This window comes from Ranitomeya imitator, chromosome 3 (genome assembly GCF_032444005.1).
Source record: "Ranitomeya imitator isolate aRanImi1 chromosome 3, aRanImi1.pri, whole genome shotgun sequence".
Classification (NCBI taxonomy): Eukaryota; Metazoa; Chordata; class Amphibia; order Anura; family Dendrobatidae; genus Ranitomeya; species Ranitomeya imitator.
In genome coordinates this window covers 813,106,587-813,134,549 of record NC_091284.1, presented here as the reverse complement: position 1 = coordinate 813,134,549, position 27,963 = coordinate 813,106,587, and the positions used below count along the sequence as shown (strand labels likewise).

General features: G+C 43.4%; 1 protein-coding gene across 2 annotated transcripts in view; it reads right to left on the bottom strand.

Moving 5' to 3' along the window:
• The window catches only part of DLG2 (discs large MAGUK scaffold protein 2), a 1,534,662-nt gene that overhangs the window by 823,421 nt on the left and 683,278 nt on the right, over positions 1-27,963 (bottom strand). For both annotated transcript variants that reach the window (XM_069759326.1, XM_069759327.1), the window contains exon 5: positions 12,119-12,283. In XM_069759326.1, coding sequence (XP_069615427.1) covers positions 12,119-12,283 — 165 coding nt within the window. The remainder of the gene's footprint in view (positions 1-12,118; positions 12,284-27,963) is intronic.

Sequence of the window (27,963 nt, the reverse complement as noted above, 5' to 3'; positions counted from 1 at the left end):
GGTGGTGTGGCCCGCCTGGCATAGTGGAAACGAGAATGGCAAGCAATGGAGCTTGAAAGAGGGAGTAACGCAATGTGGAATGTAAACCCAACGATCCGGGAGCCTGTATAGATCACCCGGACAGAGTTTAAGCCATTTGATGAGGCTTCCGGAGATGTGGAGGGGTTCTTCAAGGACTTTGAGCAGCAGTGTGCTGTGATGGTGGTGCCCCACTCTTCCTGGATGTGTTTGTTAGTGGGACTCCTGAACGGTAGCCTGGCGGAGGCTTACCGAACCATTGACTCACAGTGGAATTGGGATTATAACATTGTAAAGCAGACTATCCTGGATCACCATGCTATCACCCCAGACTCATATAGGGCCAAGTTCCGAGACCTCCCATGCACTACAGGGGGATCGTTTAGGATGTATACACATAAGATGTCCCAGGCATGTCGGAGATGGCTGGAAGCAGAAAACGCCTTTACTGTGGAAGATGTTATACAGGCGTTCCTTATAGAACAATTTCTTGCCGAGTGCCCCGCAGAGGTACAGGAATGGGTCCGGGAGCGCACGCCGTGTACCGTGGATAGAGCTGCAGCCCTGGCCGATGAAGCACTTCTATCCGACCGGAGGAGGCTTCTGGACAATGAACCATGGCCTGCTCTCGTGCCCCGGCCCCCTGCGATTATATCTGCTCTTCCACCTAGTCGCTAGCCGATGACAATCACACCTCACAATCCTGGGCCCAAACAGTTCTGACTACGACCTGGGCATATCACAGAGAGGAGATGTTATGGGTGTGGGCAACCTGGACATTTGCAGTCTGACTGTCCCTCAAGGATTCGGGGAAAGCCCCACCTCATCCAGTGCATCCTGTACACTCCATCTTGCCTGAGGAAGAGCTACCACCACCCCACCAGAGTGGACCACTGACCACGGCACCATAGATACCCCTCCTGGTATGTACGGACTCCGGCCTATGTCCTTTAGCTACCCAGAGCAACGGCATTGCCACCTGCAGGATGTCTTAATTGATGGATACAAAGTGTCAGGATTTAGAGACACGGCGGCGTTCCTGACTATCGCTGACCCCCGTGTGGTTCGAGCCGAGGCAATTTACCAGGGTCCGGGAATTTCCATTGTCTTGGCGGGGGGTGCCCGCAAATATATACAGCGAGCTTCTGTGCGATTGGATTATGGTTGTGGAGAAAAACTGTGTTGGATTGGAGTTATGGGAGGACTTCCTGCAGATATCCTCCTTGGGAACGAAATTGGGGAGTCACAGTGCCAATTTGTGGGAGCAGTCACCCGACTACAGACCCTTCAAGCACTACGTCATCCCGACCTCACCGGGGAGCAACCACCACGAACCGCATCAGAGTTGGTGAGCAATACGTTCGCTGCTACTACATTGGGAGAGTCTTGGTATAGAGAGGAATTTAGGAGAGAAATAGAGGGTGACACTACCTTAGCAGCCCTTAGGCTAAGGGTAGAAATTGGGCACATGGGAGATAATGGGGATGGCTTCACTCGAGAAAACGGACTGTATTATCGTGTAACAAAGGTCAGTGACAGGGGCAACCCTGACACAATGACCAGGCAACTCATTGTCCCTCAGAAGTACAGGGCACAGCTACTCCAACTGGCCCATGACATCCCCTTGGCTGGGCATCAAGGGAGGAAAAGGACTGAAAAGAGACTCACCCAATGTTTTTGCTGGCCTGGCATCTCACAGTCGGTAGCCCATTATTGCCGCACCTGCGATGTGTGCCAGCGAATGCGGCATCCAGGAGCTCGACATAAAGTACCCCTGCAATCCCTGCCCATAATTGAAGAACCATTTCAATGTGTAGCTGTTGACATCATAGGGCCTCTGGCCCACCCCAGCCGGTCGGGGAAAAATAAATCTTGACAGTGATGGACTATGCCACTAGGTATCCTGAAGCTGTGGCCCTGTCCAGTATTACAGCAGTAAAGGTAGCCGAGGCCCTTGTTACCATCTTTACCCGGGTAGGGTTTCCTAGTGAAATATTATCAGATCAAGGCACTCAGTTCATGTCAGATCTGGTCCAGTCCCTATGGCATACCTGTGGTATTCGAGCCATTCGCACCACCCCATACCACCTGCAGACCAACAGACTATGTGAACGCTTTAATGGAACCCAAAAAAATATGCTGAGGGCTTTTGTTGAAGTTGAAAAAGACTGGGAAAAATACCTGCCACATCTCTTCGCCTATCGGGAGGTCCCCAAGAGTCCACAGGGTTTTCTCCCTTCGAACTACTGTTTAGCCAGAAGGTCCATGGACCTCTCACTCTTCTGAAAGAAAATTTGGAGGGAGATATCTCAGACACCGGAATGCCCATTATTCCCTATGTACTAGAGTTCAGAGACCGTCTCGCCCAGCTAGCTACCTTGGCTAAAGAACATCAGCGAATGGCCCAGTCCAGACTAAAACCCTGGTATGACCGTAATGCCAGGACTCGGGAATTCATGGAAGGACAACAAGTGCTCATGATTACTGATTCCCCTGCCAACAAGCTTCAAGCAGTGTGGGAAGGCCCTTATCAGGTTGTCAAGAAAATGAATGACACTAACTACGTTATTGCCCTGGACTCTAGTGGTCGACGAAAGAAAACCGTCCACATTAACATGCTGAAAGACTACCGTGACCGATCTCTGCCTATTCTAGCCGTCTGCCACCCCCCTAGTGATACCGCCGCTGACGAGTATCTCCCCGATCTTCTCCAGGTTGCCCAAGCGGGAGGATCACTGGAACAAGTGCCCCTGGGCTCCCATTTATCAGATATACAAAAGGATATTTTTGCCGTACTAAGGCCGAGGACTGCTGCTTTCTCCTCAAAGCCGGAGAAGACTACTCTCATCAGCCACCATGTGGAAACCCCCGGACAACGCCCCATCCAGCAGGCTGCCTACCGGGTTCCAGAGGCTGTTCAAGGTATGATAAAAGAATGAACTGGAGGAGATGAAACGACTGGGAGTTGTTCAGCCATCTCACAGTTCTTAGGCCTCTCCTGTCGTCCTGGTCCCCAAGAAGGATGGTACAACACGATTCTGTGTTGATTACAGACGATTAAATGATGCCACCAAGAGTGATGCTTACCCCATGCCGAGGATTGATGATCTACTGGCTCGTCTGGTCAGTGCCCAATTTGTGACCACGTTAGACTTGAGCAAGGGGTACTGGCAAATACCCCTAACACAGGGCGCTCGGGAGCGCTCATTCTTCATTACTCCATTTGGGCTTTTTGAGTTCCTGGGAATGCCCTTTGGGATGAAAAATGCCCCCGCTACTTTCCAGAGCTGGTAGATCAACTGTTAGAACAATGTCAGGACTTTGCCTGTGCTTCCTTAGATGACATTGCCATTTTTAGCACCACCTGGGAGGAACATCTTAAACACTTGGGCATAGTGCTAGACTGTATCCTTGCTGCAGGACTGACCATTCGCCCTGATAAATGCCAAATAGGGATGGCTGAGGTGCAGTACCTCGGGCATAGAGTAGGGGGTGGTACCCTAAGGCCTGAGCCTGCCAAGGTGGAAGTCATTAGCAACTAGTGTAGACCCCAGACTAAAAAGCAGGTACTTGCATTTTAAGGAACTGCTGGTTACTATCGAAAATTTGTTTCTAACTTCAGCATCTTGGCCAAGCCCTTAACTGACTTGACCCGCAAGAACATGCCTAGGAATGTGTACGACTGCATGCGAGGATGCCTTTTCAGCGTTAAAGCTGGTGGCCTAGGAGCAGCATGAGACGTACTCTGGAGAAGGTGGTACCTGTACTGACAGCAAACCCTGAACTTAGCAGCGCAACTAGAAGTAGCCGTGGGGGGTACCTAACATTCCCTAGACCCCTCGACACAGCCTAAGAACTAACTTCCCCTAAAGACAGAAATGGGAAAACTATCTTGCCTCAGAGAAAATCCCCAAAGGATAGACAGCCCCCCACAAATATTGACTGTGAGAGGAGAGGGAAATTACATATGCAGACATGAAATCAGGATTTAGCATAGGAGGCCATACTAGCTAAAAAGAAAGAATAGGACAGAGTACTATGCGGTCAGTATTAAAACACTAGAAAATATCCACCACAGAAAATACAAATCACGACATCTGACTAAAGACATGGAGGGTATATCTGCATCTCCAGAGACACAGCTGGGCTGCAAAAAATCCTTCACAGACAAAACTGGACAAGACAAAACATGAAAATGCACTGAACTATGAGGCCCACAGCATGTGGACAGCAAAAACAAAGCCAGGACTTATCTTTGTTGAAAAGCACAGCAAACAGGAGAGACCAGAAAGGGATGTGAATCCTCCAAAAATAATGGACAACTGGCACTGACTAAAGGATCAAGCAGGACTAAATAGCTGAGTCCAAATTGCAAAAAGTGAACACACCTGATAAATGCTGCGATCCAAAGACAGCAGCACTACCACTCATAACCACCGGAGGGAGCCCAAGAGCAGAATTCACAACATTGGGGCAGTACTTAGCCAAGTGAACGCCGCCGGAAAAGAACATCCTGTTGCTTTTGCCAGTCAGAAACTACTGGATTGGGAAGTTGCCTATGCCACTATTGAAAAGGAGTGCCTTGCCATCGTATGGGCACTAAAAAAATTGCAGCCATACTTGTATGGCAGAGACTTTACAATTGTTACCGACCACATCCCCCTCACATCCCCCTCACATGACTGAACCGCGTATCAGGGGACAATGGAAGATTGCTGCGGTAGAGCTTGTCCTTACAACCCTACAGATTCTCCATGCAATACAAGCGGGGAAGCCAACACCAGAACGCCGATAGACTGTCTTGACAAGAAGAACCAGGCCGACCTACTCCTGTCATTGTACAAGAAACTATATACAGTTGTCCATATATATTTGGACAGAGACAACATTTTTCTAATTTTGGTTCTAGACATTACCACAATGAATTTTAAGCAAAACAATTCAGATGCAGTTGAAGTTCAGACTTTCAGCTTTCATTTGAGGGTATCAACATTAAAATTGGATAAAGGGTTTAGGAGTTTCAGCTCCTTAACATGTGCCACCCTGTTTTTAAAGGGACCAAAAGTAATTGGACAATTGACTCCAATGCTATTTCATGGACAGGTGTAAGCAATCCCTTTGTTATGTCATTCTCAATTAAGCAGATAAAAGGCCTGGAGTTGATTTGAGGTGTGTTGCTTGCATTTGGAAGGTTTTGCTGTGAAGTAAACATGCAGTCAAAGGAGCTCTCCCTGCACGTGAAACAAGCCTTCCTTAAGCTGCGAAAACAGAAAAAACCCATCCGAGAAATTGCTACAATATTAGGAGTGGCAAAATCTACAGTTTGGTACATCCTGAGAAAGAAAGAAAGCACTGGTGAACTCATCAATGCTAAAAGACTTGGGCACCCACGGAAGACAACAGTGGTGGATGATCGTAGAATAATCTCCATGGTGAAGAGAAACCCCTTCACAACAGCCAACCAAGTGAACAACACTCTCCAGGAGGTCGGCGTATCAATATCCAAATCTACCATAAAGAGAAGACTGCATGAAAGTAAATACAGAGGGTTCACTGCACGGTGCAGCCACTCATAAGCATCAAGAATAAAAAGGCTAGACTGGACTTTGCTAAAAAACATCTAAAAAAGCCAGCGCAGTTCTGGAAGAACATTCTTTGGACAGATGAAACCAAGATCAACCTCTACCAGAATGATGGAAAGAGAAAAGTATGGCGAAGGCGTGGTACAGCTCATGATGCAAAGTATACCACATCATCTGTAAAACACGGCGGAGGCAGTGTGATGGCGCGGGCATGTATGGCTGCCAGTGGCACTGCGTCACTAGTGTTTATTGATGATGTGACACAGGACAGAAGCAGCTGGATGAATTCTGAGGTCTTCAGGGCCGCCATACTGTGTGCTCAGATCCAGCCAAATGCAGCCAAACTGATTGGTCGCCGTTTCATACTACAGATGGACAATGACCCAAAACATAAAGCCAAAGCGACCAGGAGTTTATTAAAGCAAAGAAGTGGAATATTCTTGAATGGCCAAGTCAGTCACCTGATCTCAACCCAATTGAGCAGCATTTCACTTGTTAAAGACTAAACTTCAGACAGAAAGGCCCACAAACAAACAGCAACTGAAAACCACCACAGTGAAGGCCTGGCAGAGCATCAAAAAGGAGGAAACACAGCGTCTGGTGATGTCCATGAGTTCAAGACTTCAGGCAGTCATTGCCAAAAAAGGGTTTTCAACCAAGTACTAGAAATTAACATTTTATTTACAATTATTTAATTTGACCAATTACTTTTGGTCCCTTTTAAAAACAGGGTGGCACATGTTAAGGAGCTGAAACTCCTAAACCCTTCATCCAATTTTAATGTGGATACCCTCAAATGAAAGCTGAAAGTCCGAACTTCAACTGCATCTGAATTGTTTTGTTTAAAATTCATTGTGGTAATGTCTAGAACCAAAATTAGAAAAATGTTGTCTCTGTCCAAATATATATGGACCTAACTGTAAACGATTGAGCAATGTGGACTAAAGTGAGCAGGCCAGAGGTCTGTGTAGACCTCATAGCGTGCTCACTTATTATGAGGGGGGAGAGGTTGTGATGGTGTGATATGCTATGTGTATCATTTTTGTGTATATTTCTATTTTACTTATTTTCATGGTGTTCTCTTGTAGAAGGAGTTATTTGCTAATTGATGAATGGCTATGGTTGCCATCTGAAATCAGCCCCCTCAGAACAGTATTGTTGTCTTCTCACAGGGTCAGTGAATAATCCTGTTTGCTAATATGCTAATGACATATTGACCTAGCTTGCTGAAACAATGAGCCCCTGAGACCTTCCCCCTTCTGACCTGTGAATCAGGAGGGGGACTTTTTTAAAATATCAGTGAGGTGAGAGATCAGATCTGGTGTGGAACCATGATGTGAAGACAGCTCCTCAGAGAGAAAGAAGCGTATATGGACTTTTAGCCTCTGCTGGATTGTTGGACTCATCTCCCGGGGCTTTTATGTTCTTACAGAACTACATTCGAATTCTGGACCATTTTATCCTTTGTGTGGTGGATCATATATGGACCTTTCGTATTTTTGCCTAAATTAAGGTCTTGGAATTGTTTACTATACTCTAGCTCTGTGGATTGTGTGATACCGGAGAAGGACCCGTGACATATGATATTACAGAGAACTGTAGATAAATCTACAAAATTGTTAAAGCAAACACTACGTTACCAGGAGTTATATTACGGCCGGCTCTTCTCCTCTATCTGTGGAGGTGTATTACATATTCATATTAATAGTGATATAAATCACAGCTACACCTCGTTATCTCGCCTCCACGTTCACGTTCAGTACTAGTCAGCATTGCTGGCAGGTTACGTGAGATGAATACAAAGTAACACTGAAGTCCAAGATCCGGACAAGAACAGACACAGTTAGCGATTTCCTCCAGGATTCGGCATCATCTCTTCCACAAGTGATGATGATGACCGCTACATCCAAAATCAGACTTCAATATGTATTTTCTGCATAAATGTTGGTTGGATGTTATGTATCACAAAGGAGCTGTACAAGTATATAGCAGTATAAAAAGCTTAACTTTAAAAAAAAGTGTTTTTTCCAAATGAAACTAGTAAAAATCTAAGACAGGTAGTAATTTTGTAGTTTTTATTTTTCTTGTTTCATGCTCGCATCTATTCTACAGCAGCTCGGTCTACTCTGAAACGTCAATCTCCTTCCTCTACTAAATCCTATTAAGACATATGTGTTCATCAGCCCTTCTTCATTATGTAGTAATGTGGCCCATACTGGACCCTTTCCAGGTATATATGACCCCCATCCTGGTATATATGTCCTCCATCCTGGAATATATATCCCCCATCCTTGTATATATGACCCCCATCCTGGTATATAGGTTCCCCATCCTGGTATATATGTCCTCCATCCTGGAATATATATCCCCCATCCTGGTATATATGTCCCCCATCCTGGTATATAGGTTCCCCATCCTGGTATATATGTCCTCCATCCTGGAATATATATCCCCTATCCTGGTATATATGTCCCCATTCTGGTATACATGTCCTTCATCATGGTAGCCATGTCCCCCATCCAGGTATACATGTCCCCCATTCTGGTATACATGTCCCCCATCCTGGTATATATGTCCTCCATTCTGGTATACATGTCCTTCATCATGGTAGCCATGTCCCCCATCCTGGTATACATGTCCCCCATTCTGGTATACATGTCCCCCATCCTGGTATATATGTCCCCCATTCTGGTATACATGTCCTTCATCCTGGTATCCATGTCCCCCATCCTGGTATCCATGTCCCCCATCCTGGTATACATGTCCTTCATCATGGTCGCCATGTCCCCCATCCTGGTATACATGTCCCCCATCCTGGTATATATGTCCTCCATTCTGGTATACATGTCCTTCATCCTGGTATCCATGTCCCCCATCCTGGTATATATGTCCCCCATCCTGGTATCCATGTCCCCCATCCTGGTATATATGTCCTTCAACCTGGTATATATGTCCCCCATCCTGGTAAACATGTCCCTCATCCTGGTATCCATGTCCCCCATCCTGGTATATATGTCCTTCAACCTGGTATCCATGTCCCCCATCCTGGTATACATGTCCCTCATCCTGGTATCCATGTCCCCCATCCTGGTATATATGTCCTTCAACCTGGTATATATGTCCCCCATCCTGGTATACATGTCCCCCATCCTGGTATACATGTCCCCCATCCTGGAATATATATCCCCCATCCTGGTATATATGTCCCCATTCTGGTATACATGTCCTTCATCATGGTATCCATGTCCCCCATCCAGGTATACATGTCCCCCATTCTGGTATACATGTCCCCCATCCTGGTATATATGTCCTCCATTCTGGTATACATGTCCTTCATCATGGTAGCCATGTCCCCCATCCTGGTATACATGTCCCCCATTCTGGTATACATGTCCCCCATCCTGGTATATATGTCCCCCATTCTGGTATACATGTCCTTCATCCTTGTATCCATGTCCCCCATCCTGGTATATATGTCTCCCATCCTGGTATCCTTGTCCCTCATCCTGGTATCCATGTCCCTCATCCTGGTATATATGTCCCCCATCCTGGTATACATGTCCCTCATCCTGGTATACATGTCCCTCATCCTGGTATACATGTCTCCCATCCTGGTATACATGTCCCCCATCCTGGTATCCTTGTCCCTCATCCTGGTATATATGTCCCCCATCCTGGTATATATGTCCCCCATCCTGGTATCCTTGTCCCTCATCCTGGTATACATGTCCCTCATCCTGGTATCCATGTCTCCCATCCTGGTATACATGTCCCCCATCCTGGTATATATGTCCCCCATCCTGGTATCCATGTCCCTCATCCTGGTATCCATGTCCCCCATCCTGGTATATATGTCCTTCAACCTGGTACATATGTCCCCCATCCTGGTATACATGTCTCCCATCCTGGTATACATGTCCCCCATCCTGGTATATATGTCCTTCAACCTGGTATATATGTCCCCCATCCTGGTATACATGTCCCCCATCCTGGTATACATGTCCCCCCATCCTGGTATGCATGTCCCCCATCCTGGTATATATGTCCCCCATCCTGGTACATATGTCCCCCATCCTGTTATATATATCCCCCATCCTGGTATATATGTCCCCCATTCTGGTATACATGTCCCCCATTCTGGTATATATATATATATATATATATATATATATATATATATATATATATATATATCCCCTATCCTGGTATATATATCCCCCATCCTGGTATATATTATCCCCCATCCTGGTATATATATCCCCCATCCTGGTATATATGTCCTCCATCATGGTATATACAGTATGTCCCCCATGCTGGACCCTTTTCTGGTATATATGTCCCCCGTTCTATCTCTGCATTCAAAATAGAATCTTCTCCCCTTTCTCCGCTTCCTCGCCGTGTGGTGTCATGTTCTGTAGCCAGTGCAGAGGCCAGCAGCGGACACCAGCATGCCTGCTATGGAGACATAGGACGTCACTGCCGTGCGACTCCAATACCTGGCCTGCTGACGTGAGCTGTTGGCCTCTGATTGGTCGGCGGTTTGTATTGCAGTGCAGAGAGCCTGAGGATCCCTGTGCCGCAATACACTTCAACTGGATGTGCATCCATGGCCGCACATCCAGCTAAAGTAGGTGCTGGGGCCGGCGGGCTCCCCTGCCACACTGTCCCAGTCGCACCCTCTGAGACTGCGATCATTAGGTCCCTGGTATTCGCCCTCCCCCATATGACTCCCCGCCTCCGCTCTGGTCTCTGTCTTTTGGCTGCAGCAGTGACATCACGACTACAGTGCACATGACCGCCACCGATCTCCCTTAGGGTGTGTAATTCAGCTGCGAGGGGTTAAGCCCACGTCACCTTCATAACAATTTTCTTTATACAGTTTATTTAAAAAAAATATGAAGCAACTTTGCCAAGTGCCTTCATTAACCCCTTCCATCTGCAGCCAATTTTCCTTTTTATACTTTTTTTTTCCCTCCACTTCTTCAAGGATCCAGAACTGTTTTTTATTACTATTTTTTTTTTACTATTTCTGTGGCTTCAAAAAGTTCTAACCTTTGTATAATATATATATATATATATATATATACATATATATATATATATATATATATATAAATATACTGTATGTATGTTTCTATTTTTCCATCCATGTAGCTATATGAGGGCTCATTTTTTTGCGAGCCGAATGGTATCTTGCAGTGGTATGAAGTTGTTGTACATACTATGTTTTTTACTGCGATTTTCTATGTGTGTTGCGGTGACCCCCTAAAAAAAACTCCGTCATCTAAATTTACTTTTCTTTATGACATTTCCCATATGGGTTAAATAATTTTTAGATTTTGACAGATCGCACTTTTGTGGATGTGATGATACTAAATCTTCTTACTTTATTATTTAATATTTATTTACTTTTAACGGTGGAAAACGGGTGTGATTTGCAGTTTTATGGGATTTTCTTTTTTTCATTTTTTTTTAATACTTTTTAAAACTTTTTTTTTAAAGATTTTAGTATATTTTTAAGTCCCCTTAGGGGACTTGAACCTGCGATCGTCAAATATCTCGTACTGTAGGTTGCAATGTATCAGTAAGGTAGCCGACATCTGCCTTCTAGGGATCTCCAAAGACCTGCACACAGTCTTTGACAAAACATGTCATGGGGCAGGAAAGGGTTAAAATAATTTCCATTCGTATTTGTTTACACAGTTCCCATGGTAACAGACTACAAACAAACCCCATGTAGTCTGATCCTGTAGTCAAACTTTTTTTTAATCAGTCTCAAACTTCTTACACTAACCTACTTTTACTCTGGGGAACAAGGAAGCGATAACAGCACCCACAATCCATGACATCACCTTTTTCCCAGTAGGCACCCAAAATCCTGAGCACCTATGATGTCATCGCCTGACTACCCCAATAATCATTGCCAGAACGTATTCCTCTTTCCTTCTCGGACATGTGTTCCAGCCCAGAACCCCCTAACACATACATAGCATAGGATTACTAACGTGCAAAAGGCCATAAACCAAAAAAGGGAGAGCAGAAAGACTCCTATGACATCATCAACTTACTGATGGTTTCCCTTTGACACCATTTTTTTCTAGTTTTTTTTTTTTTTCTAAGTACCTGAAATGCTGGTGCTAGAAAATAACAAAGAACAACTCCGGTGTTACAGCGTAAATGTCAAAGCAGTAAAAATGAATTAATTAATTATCTATACATTTGTTTTGACGAATCGGTGGAGGCCGAAAAAGACGTGTTAATGATATAATACATCTTCTTAGCAGGTCAAGGCATAATTTTCTGAGACAAAGCTCCAAAGCCTCTGCACAGACATAAAATTAAATAATGCATTTCTGTCTACCTGCAGCCACCACTAGAGGGAGCACAAGAGAGAACAGTATGCTGAATTATGAATGTATGCAGTGAGCTCCCCCTAGTGGTCTATAAAAAAAATAAAAATAATGACATAATGATTTTAAAAAAAAGTAGGCATTCATTTTTTAATCCATGAGACGTACCTTTAGAGGTGATATGTGTGATTGCATCACGTAGCCATGGACATTTTCTATTTGGGACAAGTTCTTCTCGGACACGTGGACGAGCTCAGGACCTTTCATGTCATGGGTTAGTCTTGGCAAGGAATGGTCGTGCGGAGGGGTGTCCTCATCTTGATAACGGTATTTCTGGGAGATAAAAAAAAAAGAAAAAACAGCATAAGCTCAACACCCGCTGTGACTGTCATCAATTATTTCCAAATTATAGTACAATCCGACTAATAACTGAGGGTCTGGAAAAGCCACTACCATCTTTATTTAGTTCTTCTTATTGATTATTTACCTTACCACTAGATGGCGACCTATGCAACTACGTTTTTCCAGCTGTCAACACACATCAGTTAGCGCCATGTAAATGTATATAATATGTTTTTTATATAATATGGATTTTTTCTGCCTTCCATAAGACCAAAAAATTAAGACATGTAGCCAGTGGGTATATATATATCTATATAAATTTAGATATTTAGATGTGTATATATACAGTGGGGCAAAAAAGTATTTAGTCAGTCAGCAATAGTGCAAGTTCCACCACTTAAAAAGATGAGAGGCGTCTGTAATTTACATCATAGGTAGACCTCAACTATGGGAGACAAACTGAGAAAAAAAAATCCAGAAAATCACATTGTCTGCTTTTTTATCATTTTTTTTGCATATTATGGTGGAAAATAAGTATTTGGTCAGAAACAAACAATTAAGTTTTTTTGGCTCTCACAGACCTGTAACTTCTTCTTTAAGAGTCTCCTCTTTCCTCCACTCATTACCTGTAGTAATGGCACCTGTTTAAACTTGTTATCAGTATAAAAAAGACACCTGTGCACACCCTCAAACAGTCTGACTCCAAACTCCACTATGGTGAAGACCAAAGAGCTGTCAGAGGACACCAGAAACAAAATTGTAGCCCTGCACCAGGCTGGGAAGACTGAATCTGCAATAGCCAAACAGCTTGGAGTGAAGAAATCAACAGTGGGAGCAATAATTAGAAAATGGAAGACATACAATACCACTGATAATCTCCCTCGATCTGGGGCTCCACGCAAAATCCCACCCCGTGGGGTCAGAATGATCACAAGAACGGTGAGCAAAAATCCCAGAACCACGCGGGGGGACCTAGTGAATGAACTGCAGATAGCTGGGACCAATGTAACAAGGCCTACCATAAGTAACACACTACGCCAACATGAACTCAGATCCTGCAGTGCCAGACGTGTCCCACTGCTTAAGCCAGTACATGTCCGGGCCCGTCTGAAGTTTGCTAGAGAGCATTTGGATGATCCAGAGGAGTTTTGGGAGAATGTCCTATGGTCTGATGAAACCAAACTGGAACTGTTTGGTAGAAACACAACTTGTCGTGTTTGGAGGAAAAAGAATACTGAGTTGCATCCATCAAACACCATACCTACTGTAAAGCATGGTGGTGGAAACATCAAGCTTTGGGGCTGTTTCTCTGCAAAGGGGCCAGGACGACTGATCTGGGTACATGAAAGAATGAATGGGGCCATGTATCGTGAGATTTTGAGTGCAAACCTCCTTCCATCAGCAAGGGCATTGAAGATGAAACGTGGCTGGGTCTTTCAACATGACAATGATCCAAAGCACATCGCCAGGGCAACGAAGGAGTGGCTTTGTAAGAAGCATTTCAAGGTCCTGGAGTGGCCTAGCCAGTCTCCAGATCTCAACCCTATAGAAAACCTTTGGAGGGAATTGAAAGTCCATGTTGCCAAGCGAAAAGCCAAAAACATCACTGCTCTAGAGGAGATCTGCATGGAGGAATGGGCCAACATACCAACAACAGTGTGTGGCAACCTTGTGAAGACTTACAGAAGACGTTTGAACTCTGTCATTGCCAACAAAGGATATATTACAAAGTATTGAGATGAAATTTTGTTTCTGACCAAATACTTATTTTCCACCATAATATGCAAATAAAATGTTAAAAAAACAGACAATGTGATTTTCTGGATTTTTTTTTCTCAGTTTGTCTCCCATAGTTGAGGTCTACCTATGATGTAAATTACAGACGCCTCTCATCTTTTTAAGTGGTGGAACTTGCACTATTGCTGACTGACTAAATACTTTTTTGCCCCACTGTATATATATATATATATATATATATATATATATATATATATATATATATGTATATATATATAAATATATATATATATATTTTTATAAGTGCGGCACCCCAGGGTCCTTGTCATCGCAGTGGTATTGCTTTCCTCTTGAGGAGCGTGATACTTCGTTTGGAGGCAAAGAAGGATAACTGCATCCAGGTATCACAAACATGCAACATATTCACACTCCAGACCACCAGGGGGAGCTTCTGGACTTGTCTCTGGACTTGCCTCCAAACCGGCCGGACTCTGCCTGCCCTGTGATCTGGTGCTCTGGACTGTGGATGCTGAAGTCTTCAGTAAAGGTAAAGAGACTGCAACCTTGTGTCCTCGTTATTGCCTGCACCTCACACCATCCACCATCTACACTCTGGGAAGCCCTGGGGACATACTTCACCTGTGGGAAGGTATACCATCTAGATGCCATAACATCACCCCAGCGGACCCCATAAAGCAGCGTCGGTCAACCTGACCAAATACAACAGGTGGTGTCACGAACATAAACTCTATCCCATTAAAGACCTTTCCCTTGTACACGGACGTCACAGGGCCGTGGACCGGGTCAGCCACCGTGACATCCCCATGTGAACCGCAGGGCCCGCTACCGAGTAACCCCTTGCCCTGACTGGGCGATAAATATATATATATATTTATATATATATATATATATATATATATATATATAATTACGACATAATATGTCTTAATTTTTTAGCTTTATGAAAAAAAAAAATAATTCACATACGATTACAGAAAGCCTAATTACTCAGCATATTATATGCATTTCACAGTCGGTATCTAACACGTTAGTAGACAGAAAAGTGGAATTGTATAGGTCGCCATCTAGTGGTAAGTTGAAGGATTGCTTGCACTATAATATATACAGGTATATACAGTATATAGAGAGAGAGAGCTTGCAGATAGCAAAATACTAAGTGCTGTGGTCATACACAAAGTAATAATTTGCTGATATATATATATATATATATATATATATATATATATATATACAGTGGGGCAAAAAAGTATTTAGTCAGTCAGCAATAGTGCAAGTTCCACCACTTAAAAAGATGAGAGGCGTCTGTAATTTACATCATAGGTAGACCTCAACTATGGGAGACAAACTGAGAAAAAAAATCCAGAAAATCACATTGTCTGTTTTTTTAACATTTTATTTGCATATTATGGTGGAAAATAAGTATTTGGTCAGAAACAAAATTTCATCTCAATACTTTGTAATATATCCTTTGTTCGCAATGACAGAGGTCAAACGTTTTCTGTAAGTCTTCACAAGGTTGCCACACACTGTTGTTGGTATGTTGGCCCATTCCTCCATGCAGATCTCCTCTAGAGCAGTGATGTTTTTGGCTTTTCGCTTGGCAACACGGACTTTCAACTCCCTCCAAAGGTTTTCTATAGGGTTGAGATCTGGAGACTGGCTAGGCCACTCCAGGACCTTGAAATACTTCTTACGAAGCCACTCCTTCGTTGCCCTGGCGGTGTGCTTTGGATCATTGTCATGTTGAAAGACCCAGCCACGTTTCATCTTCAATGCCCTTGCTGATGGAAGGAGGTCTGCACTCAAAATCTCACGATACATGGCCCCATTCATTCTTTCATGTACCCGGATCAGTCGTCCTGGCCCCTTTGCAGAGAAACAGCCCCAAAGCATGATGTTTCCACCACCATGCTTTACAGTAGGTATGGTGTTTGATGGATGAAACTCAGTATTCTTTTTCCTCCAAACACGACAAGTTGTGTTTCTACCAAACAGTTCCAGTTTGGTTTCATCAGACCATAGGACATTCTCCCAAAACTCCTCTGGATCATCCAAATGATCTCTAGCAAACGACGGGCCCGGACATGTACTGGCTTAAGCAGTGGGACACGTCTGGCACTGCATGATCTGAGTCCATGGTGGCGTAGTGTGTTACTTATGGTAGACCTTGTTACATTGGTCCCAGCTCTCTGCAGTTCATTCACTAGGTCCCCCCGCGTGGTTCTGGGATTTTTGCTCACCGTTCTTGTGATCATTCTGACCCCACGGGGTGGGATTTTGCGTGGAGCCCCAGATCGAGGGAGATTATCAGTGGTCTTGTATGTCTTCCATTTTCTAATTATTGCTCCCACTGTTGATTTCTTCACTCCAAGCTGGTTGGCTATTGCAGATTCAGTCTTCCCAGCCTGGTGCAGGGCTACAATTTTGTTTCTGGTGTCCTTTGACAGCTCTTTGGTCTTCACCATAGTGGAGTTTGGAGTCAGACTGTTTGAGGGTGTGCACAGGTGTCTTTTTATACTGATAACAAGTTTAAACAGGTGCCATTACTACAGGTAATGAGTGGAGGAAAGAGGAGACTCTTAAAGAAGAAGTTACAGGTTTGTGAGAGCCAGAAATCTTGATTGTTTGTTTCTGACCAAATACTTATTTTCCACCATAATATGCAAATAAATTGTTAAAAAAAACAGACAATGTGATTTTCTGGATTTTTTTTTCTCAGTTTGTCTCCCATAGTTGAGGTCTACCTATGATGTAAATTACAGACGCCTCTCATCTTTTTAAGTGGTGGAACTTGCACTATTGCTGACTGACTAAATACTTTTTTGCCCCACTGTATATATATATATATATATATATATATATATATATATAAACTTTTTGTTTCTCCAGCGATCAGTCCAATGGTGGAGTAAAATATACCTTTTATTTATCCATTAAAAAGTTACAGATTTCTTCAGTTACAATATTGCATACATTCAAACCCTTATGGTCCATACAGTATATATCCACAAGATATATAATTAAAAAGTTAATTTATTTCAGTTTTTCAATACAAAGAGTTAAACTCATATATAGAGTAATTACACACAGAGTGATCTATTTCACGTGTTTATTTCTGTTAATGTTGATGATTACGGCTTACAGCCAATGAAAACCCAAAAGTCATTATCTCAGTAAATTAAAATAATTAACAATAAACACCTGCAAAGTCTTCCTAAGCATTTATAAAGGTCCCTTTGTCTGTTGCAGTAGCTGCACAATCATGGGGAAGACTGCTGACCTGACAGATGTCCAGAAGGCAGTCATTGCTACACTCCACAAGGAGGGGAAGCCACAAAAGATCATTGCTAAAGAAGCCGGATGTTCAGAGAGTGCTGTATGCAAGGATATTAATGGAAAGTGGAGTGGAAGGAAAAAGTGTGGTAGAGAAAGGTGCACAAGCAACCGGGATAACCACAGACTGGAAAGGATTGTTAAGAAAAGGCCATTCAAAAATGTGGGGGAGATTCACAAGGAGCGGACTGCTGCTGGAGTCATTGCTTCAAGAGCCGCCACACACAGACGTATCCAGGACATGGGCTACAAGTGTCACATTCCTTGTGTCAAGCCACTCATGACCAATAGACAACGCCAGAAGCGTCTTACCTGGGCCAAGGAGGAAAAGAACCGGACTGTTGTCAGGGGTCCAAGGTGTTTTCAGATTAAAGTAAATTTTGTATTTCATTTGGAATTCCAGGTCCCAGAGTCTGGAGGAAGAGTGGAGAGGCCACAATCCAAGCTGCTGGAGGTCTGGTGTGAAGTCTCCACAATCAGTGATGGTTTGGGGAGCCATGTCATCTGCTGGTGTATGTCCACTGTGTTTTATCAAGACCAAAGTCAGCGCAGCCGTCTACCAGGAGATTTTAGAGCCCTTCATGCTTCCCTCTGCCGACAAGCTTTATGGAGATGGAAATGTCATTGTCCAGCAGGACTTGGCCCCTGTCCACACTGCCAAAAGTACCAATACCTGGTTTATATACAACAGTATCACTGGGCTTGATTGGCAGCAAACTCTCCTGACCTTAACCCCATAGAGAATCTACGGAGTATTGTCAAGAGGAAGATGAGACACCGGAGCCAACAATGCAGACGAGCTGAAGGCTGCTAGCAAAGCAACCTGGTCTTCCATAACCCCTCAGCAGTGCCACAGGCTGATCACCTCCATGCCACGCCGCATTGATGCAGTAACTGATGCAAAAGTATTGAGTGCATTTACTGAACATACATTTCAGTAGGACAACATTTCGGATTTTAAAATCATTTTTCAAGCTGGTGTTATAAAGTATTCTAATTTACTGAGATAATGACTTTTGGGTTTCATTGGCTGTAAGCCATAATCATCAACATTAACAGAAATAAACACGTGAAATAGATCACTCTGTATTGACTCTATATAATATATGAGATTCACCTTTTGTATTGAAGAACTGAAATAAATTCACTTTTTGATGATATTGTAGTTTTGTAAGAAGCATCTGTATGAGTATATATCTATCTATATAATCGTCTAAGGGGTACTTCCGTCTGTCTGTTTGTCTGTCTGTAACGAAAATTCCGCGTAGCTGATTGGTCACGGCCGGCAGGCCGCGACCAATCAGTGACAGGCACAGTCCAGCCACGAATTGGCCTCTCCCTACTCTCCTCCAGTCAGCGCCAGTGTGTCGCCCCATCCAGGACCAACTTTTTACTATTGAAGCTGCCTATGCAACATCTCTATTAAAAAGATATAATGTTAAAAATAATAAAAAAATAAAAAATCATGCTATTCTCACCTTCCGTCGCCTCCGCAGCTTTCCAGCTCCTCCCGATGCTCTCAGCAGCTTCCGTTCCCAGAGATGCATTGCGAAATTACAAAGATGACTTAGCAGTCTCGCGAGATCGCTACGTCATCTGGGTAATTTCGCAATGCATCACTGGGAACGGAGGCTGCCAGCCGCATCGTGAGGAGCGGAACAGCTTCGGTGGACGACAGAAGGTGAGTATATAACTATTTTTTATTTTAATTCATTTTTCACAGGGATATGGTGCCCACAGTGCGGTATACTACGTGGGCTGTGTTATATACTATGTGGGCTGTGTTATATCCTACGCGGCCTGTGTTATATACTACGTGGGCTGTGTTATATACTACGCGGGCTGTGTTATATACTACGTGGGCTGTGTTATATCCTAGGCGGCCTGTGTTATATACTACGTGGGCTGTGTTATATACTACGCAGGCTGTGTTATATACTACGTGGGCTATGTTATATACTACGCGGCCTGTGTTATATACTACGTGGGCTGTGTTATATACTACGCGGCCTGTGTTATATACTACGTGGGCTGTGTTATATACTACGCGGCCTGTGTTATATACTACGTGGGCTGTGTTATATACTACGCGGCCTGTGTTATATACTACGCGGCCTGTGTTATATACTACGTGGGCTGTGTTATATACTACGCGGCCTGTGTTATATACTACGCAGGCTGTGTTATATACTACGCAGGCTGTGTTATATACTACGCAGGCTGTGTTATATACTATGTGGGCTATGTTATATACTACGCGGCCTGTGTTATATACTACGTGGGCTGTGTTATATACTACGCGGCCTGTGTTATATACTACGTGGGCTGTGTTATATACTACGCGGCCTGTGTTATATACTACGTGGGCTGTGTTATATACTACGCGGCCTGTGTTATATACTACGTGGGCTGTGTTATATACTACGCGGCCTGTGTTATATACTACATGGGCTGTGTTATATACTACGCAGGCTGTGTTATATACTATGTGGGCTATGTTATATACTACGCAGCCTGTGTTATATACTACGTGGGCTGTGTTATATACTACGCGGCCTGTGTTATATACTACATGGGCTGTGTTATATACTACGCAGGCTGTGTTATATACTATGTGGGCTATGTTATATACTACGCAGCCTGTGTTATATACTACGTGGGCTGTGTTATATACTACGCGGCCTGTGTTATATACTACGTGGGCTGTGTTATATACTACGCGGCCTGTGTTATATACTACGTGGGCTGTGTTATATACTACGCGGCCTGTGTTATATACTACGTGGGCTGTGTTATATACTACGCGGCCTGTGTTATATACTACGTGGGCGGTGTTATATACTACGTGGCTGCTATATATAATGTGGCTGTCTTATATACTACGTGACTGCTATATACTACGTAGCTGTCTGTGTTATATCCTACATGGCTGCTATATACTATGTGGCTGTGCTATACACTACGTGGGCTGTGTTATATACTACGTGGTTGCTATATACTACATCGCTGTGCTATATACTACGTGGCTGTGCTATATACTACGTGGCTGCTATATATTACGTGGCTACTATATAATATGTGACTGCTATATACTACGTGGCTGTCTGTGTTATATACTACGTGGCTGCTATATATTACGTCCCTGTGAAATATACTACATGGGCTGTGTTATATACTACATCGCTGTGCTTTATACTACATGGCTGTGCAATATACTATGCGGCTGTGCTATATACTGCGTGGGTTGTGTTATATACTACATCGCTGTGCTATATACTACATGGCAGCTATATACTATGCAGCCGGCCTTGACCAATCAGTGATATTGCAGCGGAATTTAAAGGGACTCTGTCACCTGAATTTGGCGGGCTCTCTGTCCGGTCCGATGGGCGGTGTTTTCTCTCCTTTCATTCACCCCTTCCTTTCCCGCTGGCCGCAATATTATCTTGAATATGAGTCTGTTTCCTCCGTAGTTCACGTGTGCGCAATGCAATCTTGCCTTGCGCACGCGCAGTATGCTTTGCCCAACTGCGGGCAAAGCCGAAAAGCATTAGTGCACATGCGCAGCCGCACTATTTCCTGGAACACAGCAAAATACTTCCGGGACATAGTGCGGCTGTGCATGCGCACTAATGCTTTTCAGCTTTGCCCGCAGTTGGGCAAAGCATACTGTGCGTGCGCAAGGAAAGATTGCATTGCGCACGCATGAACTACGGAGGAAACAGGCTTATATTCAAGATAATATTGCGGCCAGCAGGAAAGGAAGGGGTTTATGAAAGGAGAGAAAAGACCGCCCATCGGACCGGACAGAGAGCCCGCCAAATTCTGGTGACAGAGTCCCTTTAAACACCGCTTCGGTGATTAGTCATGCCCGGCTGGCCGTGACCAATCAGCGATATTGGCGCCGAATTTAACCCCCACTCACAGCTCGACATACATACATACATATTCTAGAAAACCCGATGCGTTAGAATCGGGCCACTATCTAGTGTACATACAATGTACCCACTCCAGGACAAAAACATTTACACATACCGCCCACAAACCAGATTGGGTATGTAATTATTGTATCCACCACTAGGTGGTGGTAGTGCAGTGTACTACAAAAAAATAAGTTACAGCACACCATGTGGCCAGGAGTGGAACTGCAGAACCTTTTATTTTTATAAAGCAGGAAGAGATGATTGCATATTTTAAATATTACACAGGATTTTCACAAAAGGGGTGATAAATGTATGATGGATGGAGTTCCGACCAACTGGGGGCCCACATAGAGTGTGAGCGAGTCCAAAATTACTCTGTATGAGTGGAGCATTGGTGCTCATACTCGACCACCAATTAATTCACTTTTTCTGGGATTCTCCATCAGTCCCAGAGAAGTGAACGGAGCGCTGATAACATATGCACGTCTCTGCTCCATTCACACAGAAGACTTTAGGATGCCTCTTCTCCGGATCAGTAGGGATCCTATTGGTTGGATCCCCAATAATCATTTATTAAACATTTATTGCCAATCCATTAGAAAATATATCTATGAGTAAATTGAACATAATGTCTGAATGCAGCTTTAAATATTTGCTGCACCTAATCATAATTTTCACAGTTGTTATGCCACTGTCTCTCCACTAGATGTCGCCCTAAATGCATAGAATCTCACAGCAGATGCTATAGTGATACATTATCCCACCTATGATGTCAGGGACTCAGGATCGTATTACATTACTACTGTAGTTGTTCGGTGTTTCGGGCCGGCCTTTTGTTGGTGGATGTTTTGGTGCCCTGTGCATTCTTTCCTATGGTATACGGTCATACAAAGTAGAAAAAAATATAAGTCTAATTATATAGCCATCCATTGTAGCAAGTCTCATACCCTAATCACAGACATGCATTGAGGGTATACGGAGCTGCCACCGATCACGCAATGCATATATAATATCCTGCACAGTGCCTGATTAGCAGAGGCATACAATGACAACATAAAAAAACACAGTACTCTAATAATACCGCCATAGTGACCAAATAATCGTTCCGTACATAAGGAAAACTAATAAAAGTGCTATATAGTGTACAAATAATACTTGTATACAATTAGTATTAAGAATCATAGCGTACGCCAGCCTTAGGCGACAGGCCACATGAAGAGCCCACTTCGGCAGGAGCAGCAATGGGCCCTTTTCACTAAGGCCGACGCTGTCTGGGTGGCAATAATTCCGAAAAATAATAATGTGATACTTAATTTAGTGATAAAAGCAATGTAATAATTGTAAAATAATAAACTAATATATTAATGTAACAAGTAATTTAGTGTAACGGGAAATGACTGTTCCTAAAAATGTGTTTAGAACAGAAAACACATAAGGATCATGTTATCCAGACACTGGACCAGTTAGAGGGTTATTATTTCCCATCTTCATGGATGGATATTGTTGGACAGAGCTTGTAAAACTGAGCAATTTTGCAATTTATTTGTTAAAATTTGCAGCTGTTTTCATGATATTAACACTTTTGTTTGCAGCTTGTCGCCTAGGAGACCGACCACCACTGCGGCTTAGCTTGTCAGCATTGCACTGAAGCTGGCCAAGATTAGGAGGTAACATTGTGCTCACGAGATCCTGGTCACCTTCAAAACAGTAAGTATAACCCCAATAGAAACTATTCATATACTGCTGTCTAGCAGGGTGGTCGGTCTCCAAGGCAACTAGCTGTAAACAAAAGAAAAGTCATCATCTATTGTGAATGGTGGATCCTGTGTTATCTACTGTATATAGAGATGTTATCAGTCATTGTACAGGAGGAGGAGGTGAGCTGTGACATCACCTATTGTGAATGGTGGATCCTGTGTTATCTACTGTATATAGAGGTATTATCAGTCATTGTACAGGAGGAGGAGGTGAGCTGTGACATCACCTATTGTGAATGGTGGATCCTGTGTTATCTACTGTATATAGAGGTGTTATCAGTCATTGTACAGGAGGAGGTGAGCTGTGACATCACCTATTGTGAATGGTAGATCCTGTGTTATCTTCTGTATATAGAGGTGTTATCAGTCATTGTACAGGAGGAGGAGGTGAGCTGTGACATCACCTATGGAGAATGGTAGTTCCTGGGTTATCTACTGTATATAGAGGAGTTATCAGCCATTGTACAGGAGGAGAAGGTGAGCTGTGACATCACCTATTGTGAATGGTGGATCCTGTGTTATCTACTGTATATAGAGGTATTATCAGTCATTGTACAGGAGGAGGAGGTGAGCTGTGACATCACCTATTGTGAATGGTGGATCCTGTGTTATCTACTGTATATAGAGGTGTTATCAGTCATTGTACAGGAGGAGGTGAGCTGTGACATCACCTATTGTGAATGATGGATCCTGTGTTATCTACTGTATATAGAGGTGTTATCAGTCATTGTACAGGAGGAGGTGAGCTGTGACATCACCTATTGTGAATGGTGGATCCTGTGTGATCTACTGTATATAGAGGTGTTATCAGTCATTGTACAGGAGGAGGAGGTGAGTTGTGACATCATCTATTGTGAATGGTGGATCCTGTGTTATCTACTGTATATAGAGGTGTTATCAGTCATTGTACAGGAGGAGGAGGTGAGCTGTGACATCACCTATTGTGAATGGTGGATCCCATGTTATCTTCTCTATATAGAGGTGTTACCAGTCATTGTACAGGAGGAGGAGGTGAGCTGTGATATCACCTATTGTGAATGGTGGATCCTGTGTTATCTACTGTACATAGAGGTGTTATCAGTCACTGTACAGGAGGAGGAGGTGAGCTGTGATATCACCTATTGTGAATGGTGGATCCTGTGTTATCTACTGTATATAGAGGTGTTATCAGTCACTGTACAGGAGGAGGAGGTGAGCTGTGATATTACCTATTGTGAATGGTGGATCCTGTGTTATCTACTGTACATAGAGGTGTTATCAGTCATTGTACAGGAGGAGGAGGTGAGCTGTGACATCACCTATTGTGAATGGAGGATCCTGTGTTATCTACTGTATATAGAGGTGTTATCAGTCATTGTACAGGAGGAGGAGGTGAGCTGTGACATCACCTATTGTGAATGGTGGATCCTGTGTTATCTACTGTATATAGAGGTGTTATCAGTCATTGTACAGGAGGAGGAGGTGAGCTGTGACATCACCTATTGTGAATGGTGGATCCTGTGTTATCTACTGTATATAGAGGTGTTATCAGTCATTGTACAGGAGGAGGAGGTGAGCTGTGACATCACCTATTGTGAATGGTGGATCCTGTGTTATCTACTGTATATAGAGGTGTTATCAGTCATTGTACAGGAGGAGGAGGTGAGCTGTGACATCAGCAATTGTGAATGCCGGATCCTGTGCTATCTACTGTATATAGAGGTGTTATCAGTCATTGTACAGGAGGAGGAGGTGAGCTGTGACATCACCTATTGTGAATGGTGGATCCTGTGTTATCTACTGTATATAGAGGTGTTATCAGTCATTGTACAGTAGGAGGTGAGCTGTGACAGAACCTATTGTGAATGGTGGATCCTGTGTTATCTACTGTATATAGAGGTGTTATCAGTTATTGTATGGGAGGAGGAGGTGAGCTGTGACATCACCTATTGTGAATGGTGGATCCTGTGTTATCAACTGTATATAGAGGTGTTATCAGTCATTGTACAGGAGGAGGTGAGCTGTGATATCACCTAATAGTGTTGTAAACAGGCTCAGCATAAAATTGGAGGGCAGTGCTGGATTAAACTCTCCCATTCTCACATACTACCACACAGTACAATGGGGATCACCCACATATTACCGCCATGCTCTGCCCATAGCTCTATCAGTGCTTAAATTCACAATTGTATACAGGCACAAATATGTTGATGCTGATACACCAGGGCTTTGTGGTTAGCCATTGCTGGTTACTGGCCATCGGATGATGGAGGCTCAGGATTAGTGCGCATGCGCAGCCGCACTATTTCCTGGAACACAGCAAAATACTTCCGGGACATAGTGCGGCTGTGCATGCGCACTAATGCTTTTCAGCTTTGCCCGCAGTTGGGCAAAGCATACTGTGCGTGCGCAAGGAAAGATTGCATTGCGCACGCATGAACTACGGAGGAAACAGGCTTATATTCAAGATAATATTGCGGCCAGCAGGAAAGGAAGGGGTTTATGAAAGGAGAGAAAAGACCGCCCATCGGACCGGACAGAGAGCCCGCCAAATTCTGGTGACAGAGTCCCTTTAAACACCGCTTCGGTGATTAGTCATGCCCGGCTGGCCGTGACCAATCAGCGATATTGGCGCCGAATTTAACCCCCACTCACAGCTCGACATACATACATACATATTCTAGAAAACCCGATGCGTTAGAATCGGGCCACTATCTAGTGTACATACAATGTACCCACTCCAGGACAAAAACATTTACACATACCGCCCACAAACCAGATTGGGTATGTAATTATTGTATCCACCACTAGGTGGTGGTAGTGCAGTGTACTACAAAAAAATAAGTTACAGCACACCATGTGGCCAGGAGTGGAACTGCAGAACCTTTTATTTTTATAAAGCAGGAAGAGATGATTGCATATTTTAAATATTACACAGGATTTTCACAAAAGGGGTGATAAATGTATGATGGATGGAGTTCCGACCAACTGGGGGCCCACATAGAGTGTGAGCGAGTCCAAAATTACTCTGTATGAGTGGAGCATTGGTGCTCATACTCGACCACCAATTAATTCACTTTTTCTGGGATTCTCCATCAGTCCCAGAGAAGTGAACGGAGCGCTGATAACATATGCACGTCTCTGCTCCATTCACACAGAAGACTTTAGGATGCCTCTTCTCCGGATCAGTAGGGATCCTATTGGTTGGATCCCCAATAATCATTTATTAAACATTTATTGCCAATCCATTAGAAAATATATCTATGAGTAAATTGAACATAATGTCTGAATGCAGCTTTAAATATTTGCTGCACCTAATCATAATTTTCACAGTTGTTATGCCACTGTCTCTCCACTAGATGTCGCCCTAAATGCATAGAATCTCACAGCAGATGCTATAGTGATACATTATCCCACCTATGATGTCAGGGACTCAGGATCGTATTACATTACTACTGTAGTTGTTCGGTGTTTCGGGCCGGCCTTTTGTTGGTGGATGTTTTGGTGCCCTGTGCATTCTTTCCTATGGTATACGGTCATACAAAGTAGAAAAAAATATAAGTCTAATTATATAGCCATCCATTGTAGCAAGTCTCATACCCTAATCACAGACATGCATTGAGGGTATACGGAGCTGCCACCGATCACGCAATGCATATATAATATCCTGCACAGTGCCTGATTAGCAGAGGCATACAATGACAACATAAAAAAACACAGTACTCTAATAATACCGCTATATAGTGACCAAATAATCGTTCCGTACATAAGGAAAACTAATAAAAGTGCTATATAGTGTACAAATAATACTTGTATACAATTAGTATTAAGAATCATAGCGTACGCCAGCCTTAGGCGACAGGCCACATGAAGAGCCCACTTCGGCAGGAGCAGCAATGGGCCCTTTTCACTAAGGCCGACGCTGTCTGGGTGGCAATAATTCCGAAAAATAATAATGTGATACTTAATTTAGTGATAAAAGCAATGTAATAATTGTAAAATAATAAACTAATATATTAATGTAACAAGTAATTTAGTGTAACGGGAAATGACTGTTCCTAAAAATGTGTTTAGAACAGAAAACACATAAGGATCATGTTATCCAGACACTGGACCAGTTAGAGGGTTATTATTTCCCATCTTCATGGATGGATATTGTTGGACAGAGCTTGTAAAACTGAGCAATTTTGCAATTTATTTGTTAAAATTTGCAGCTGTTTTCATGATATTAACACTTTTGTTTGCAGCTTGTCGCCTAGGAGACCGACCACCACTGCGGCTTAGCTTGTCAGCATTGCACTGAAGCTGGCCAAGATTAGGAGGTAACATTGTGCTCACGAGATCCTGGTCACCTTCAAAACAGTAAGTATAACCCCAATAGAAACTATTCATATACTGCTGTCTAGCAGGGTGGTCGGTCTCCAAGGCAACTAGCTGTAAACAAAAGAAAAGTCATCATCTATTGTGAATGGTGGATCCTGTGTTATCTACTGTATATAGAGATGTTATCAGTCATTGTACAGGAGGAGGAGGTGATCTGTGACATCACCTATTGTGAATGGTGGATCCTGTGTTATCAGCTGTATATAGAGGTGTTATCAGTCATTGTACAGGAGGAGGAGGTGAGCTGTGACATCACCTATTGTGAATGGTGGATCCTGTGTTATCTACTGTATATAGAGGTGTTATCAGTCATTGTACAGGAGGAGGTGAGCTGTGACATCACCTATTGTGAATGGTAGATCCTGTGTTATCTTCTGTATATAGAGGTGTTATCAGTCATTGTACAGGAGGAGGAGGTGAGCTGTGACATCACCTATTGTGAATGGTAGATCCTGTGTTATCTTCTGTATATAGAGGTGTTATCAGTCATTGTACAGGAGGAGGAGGTGATCTGTGACATCACCTATTGTGAATGGTG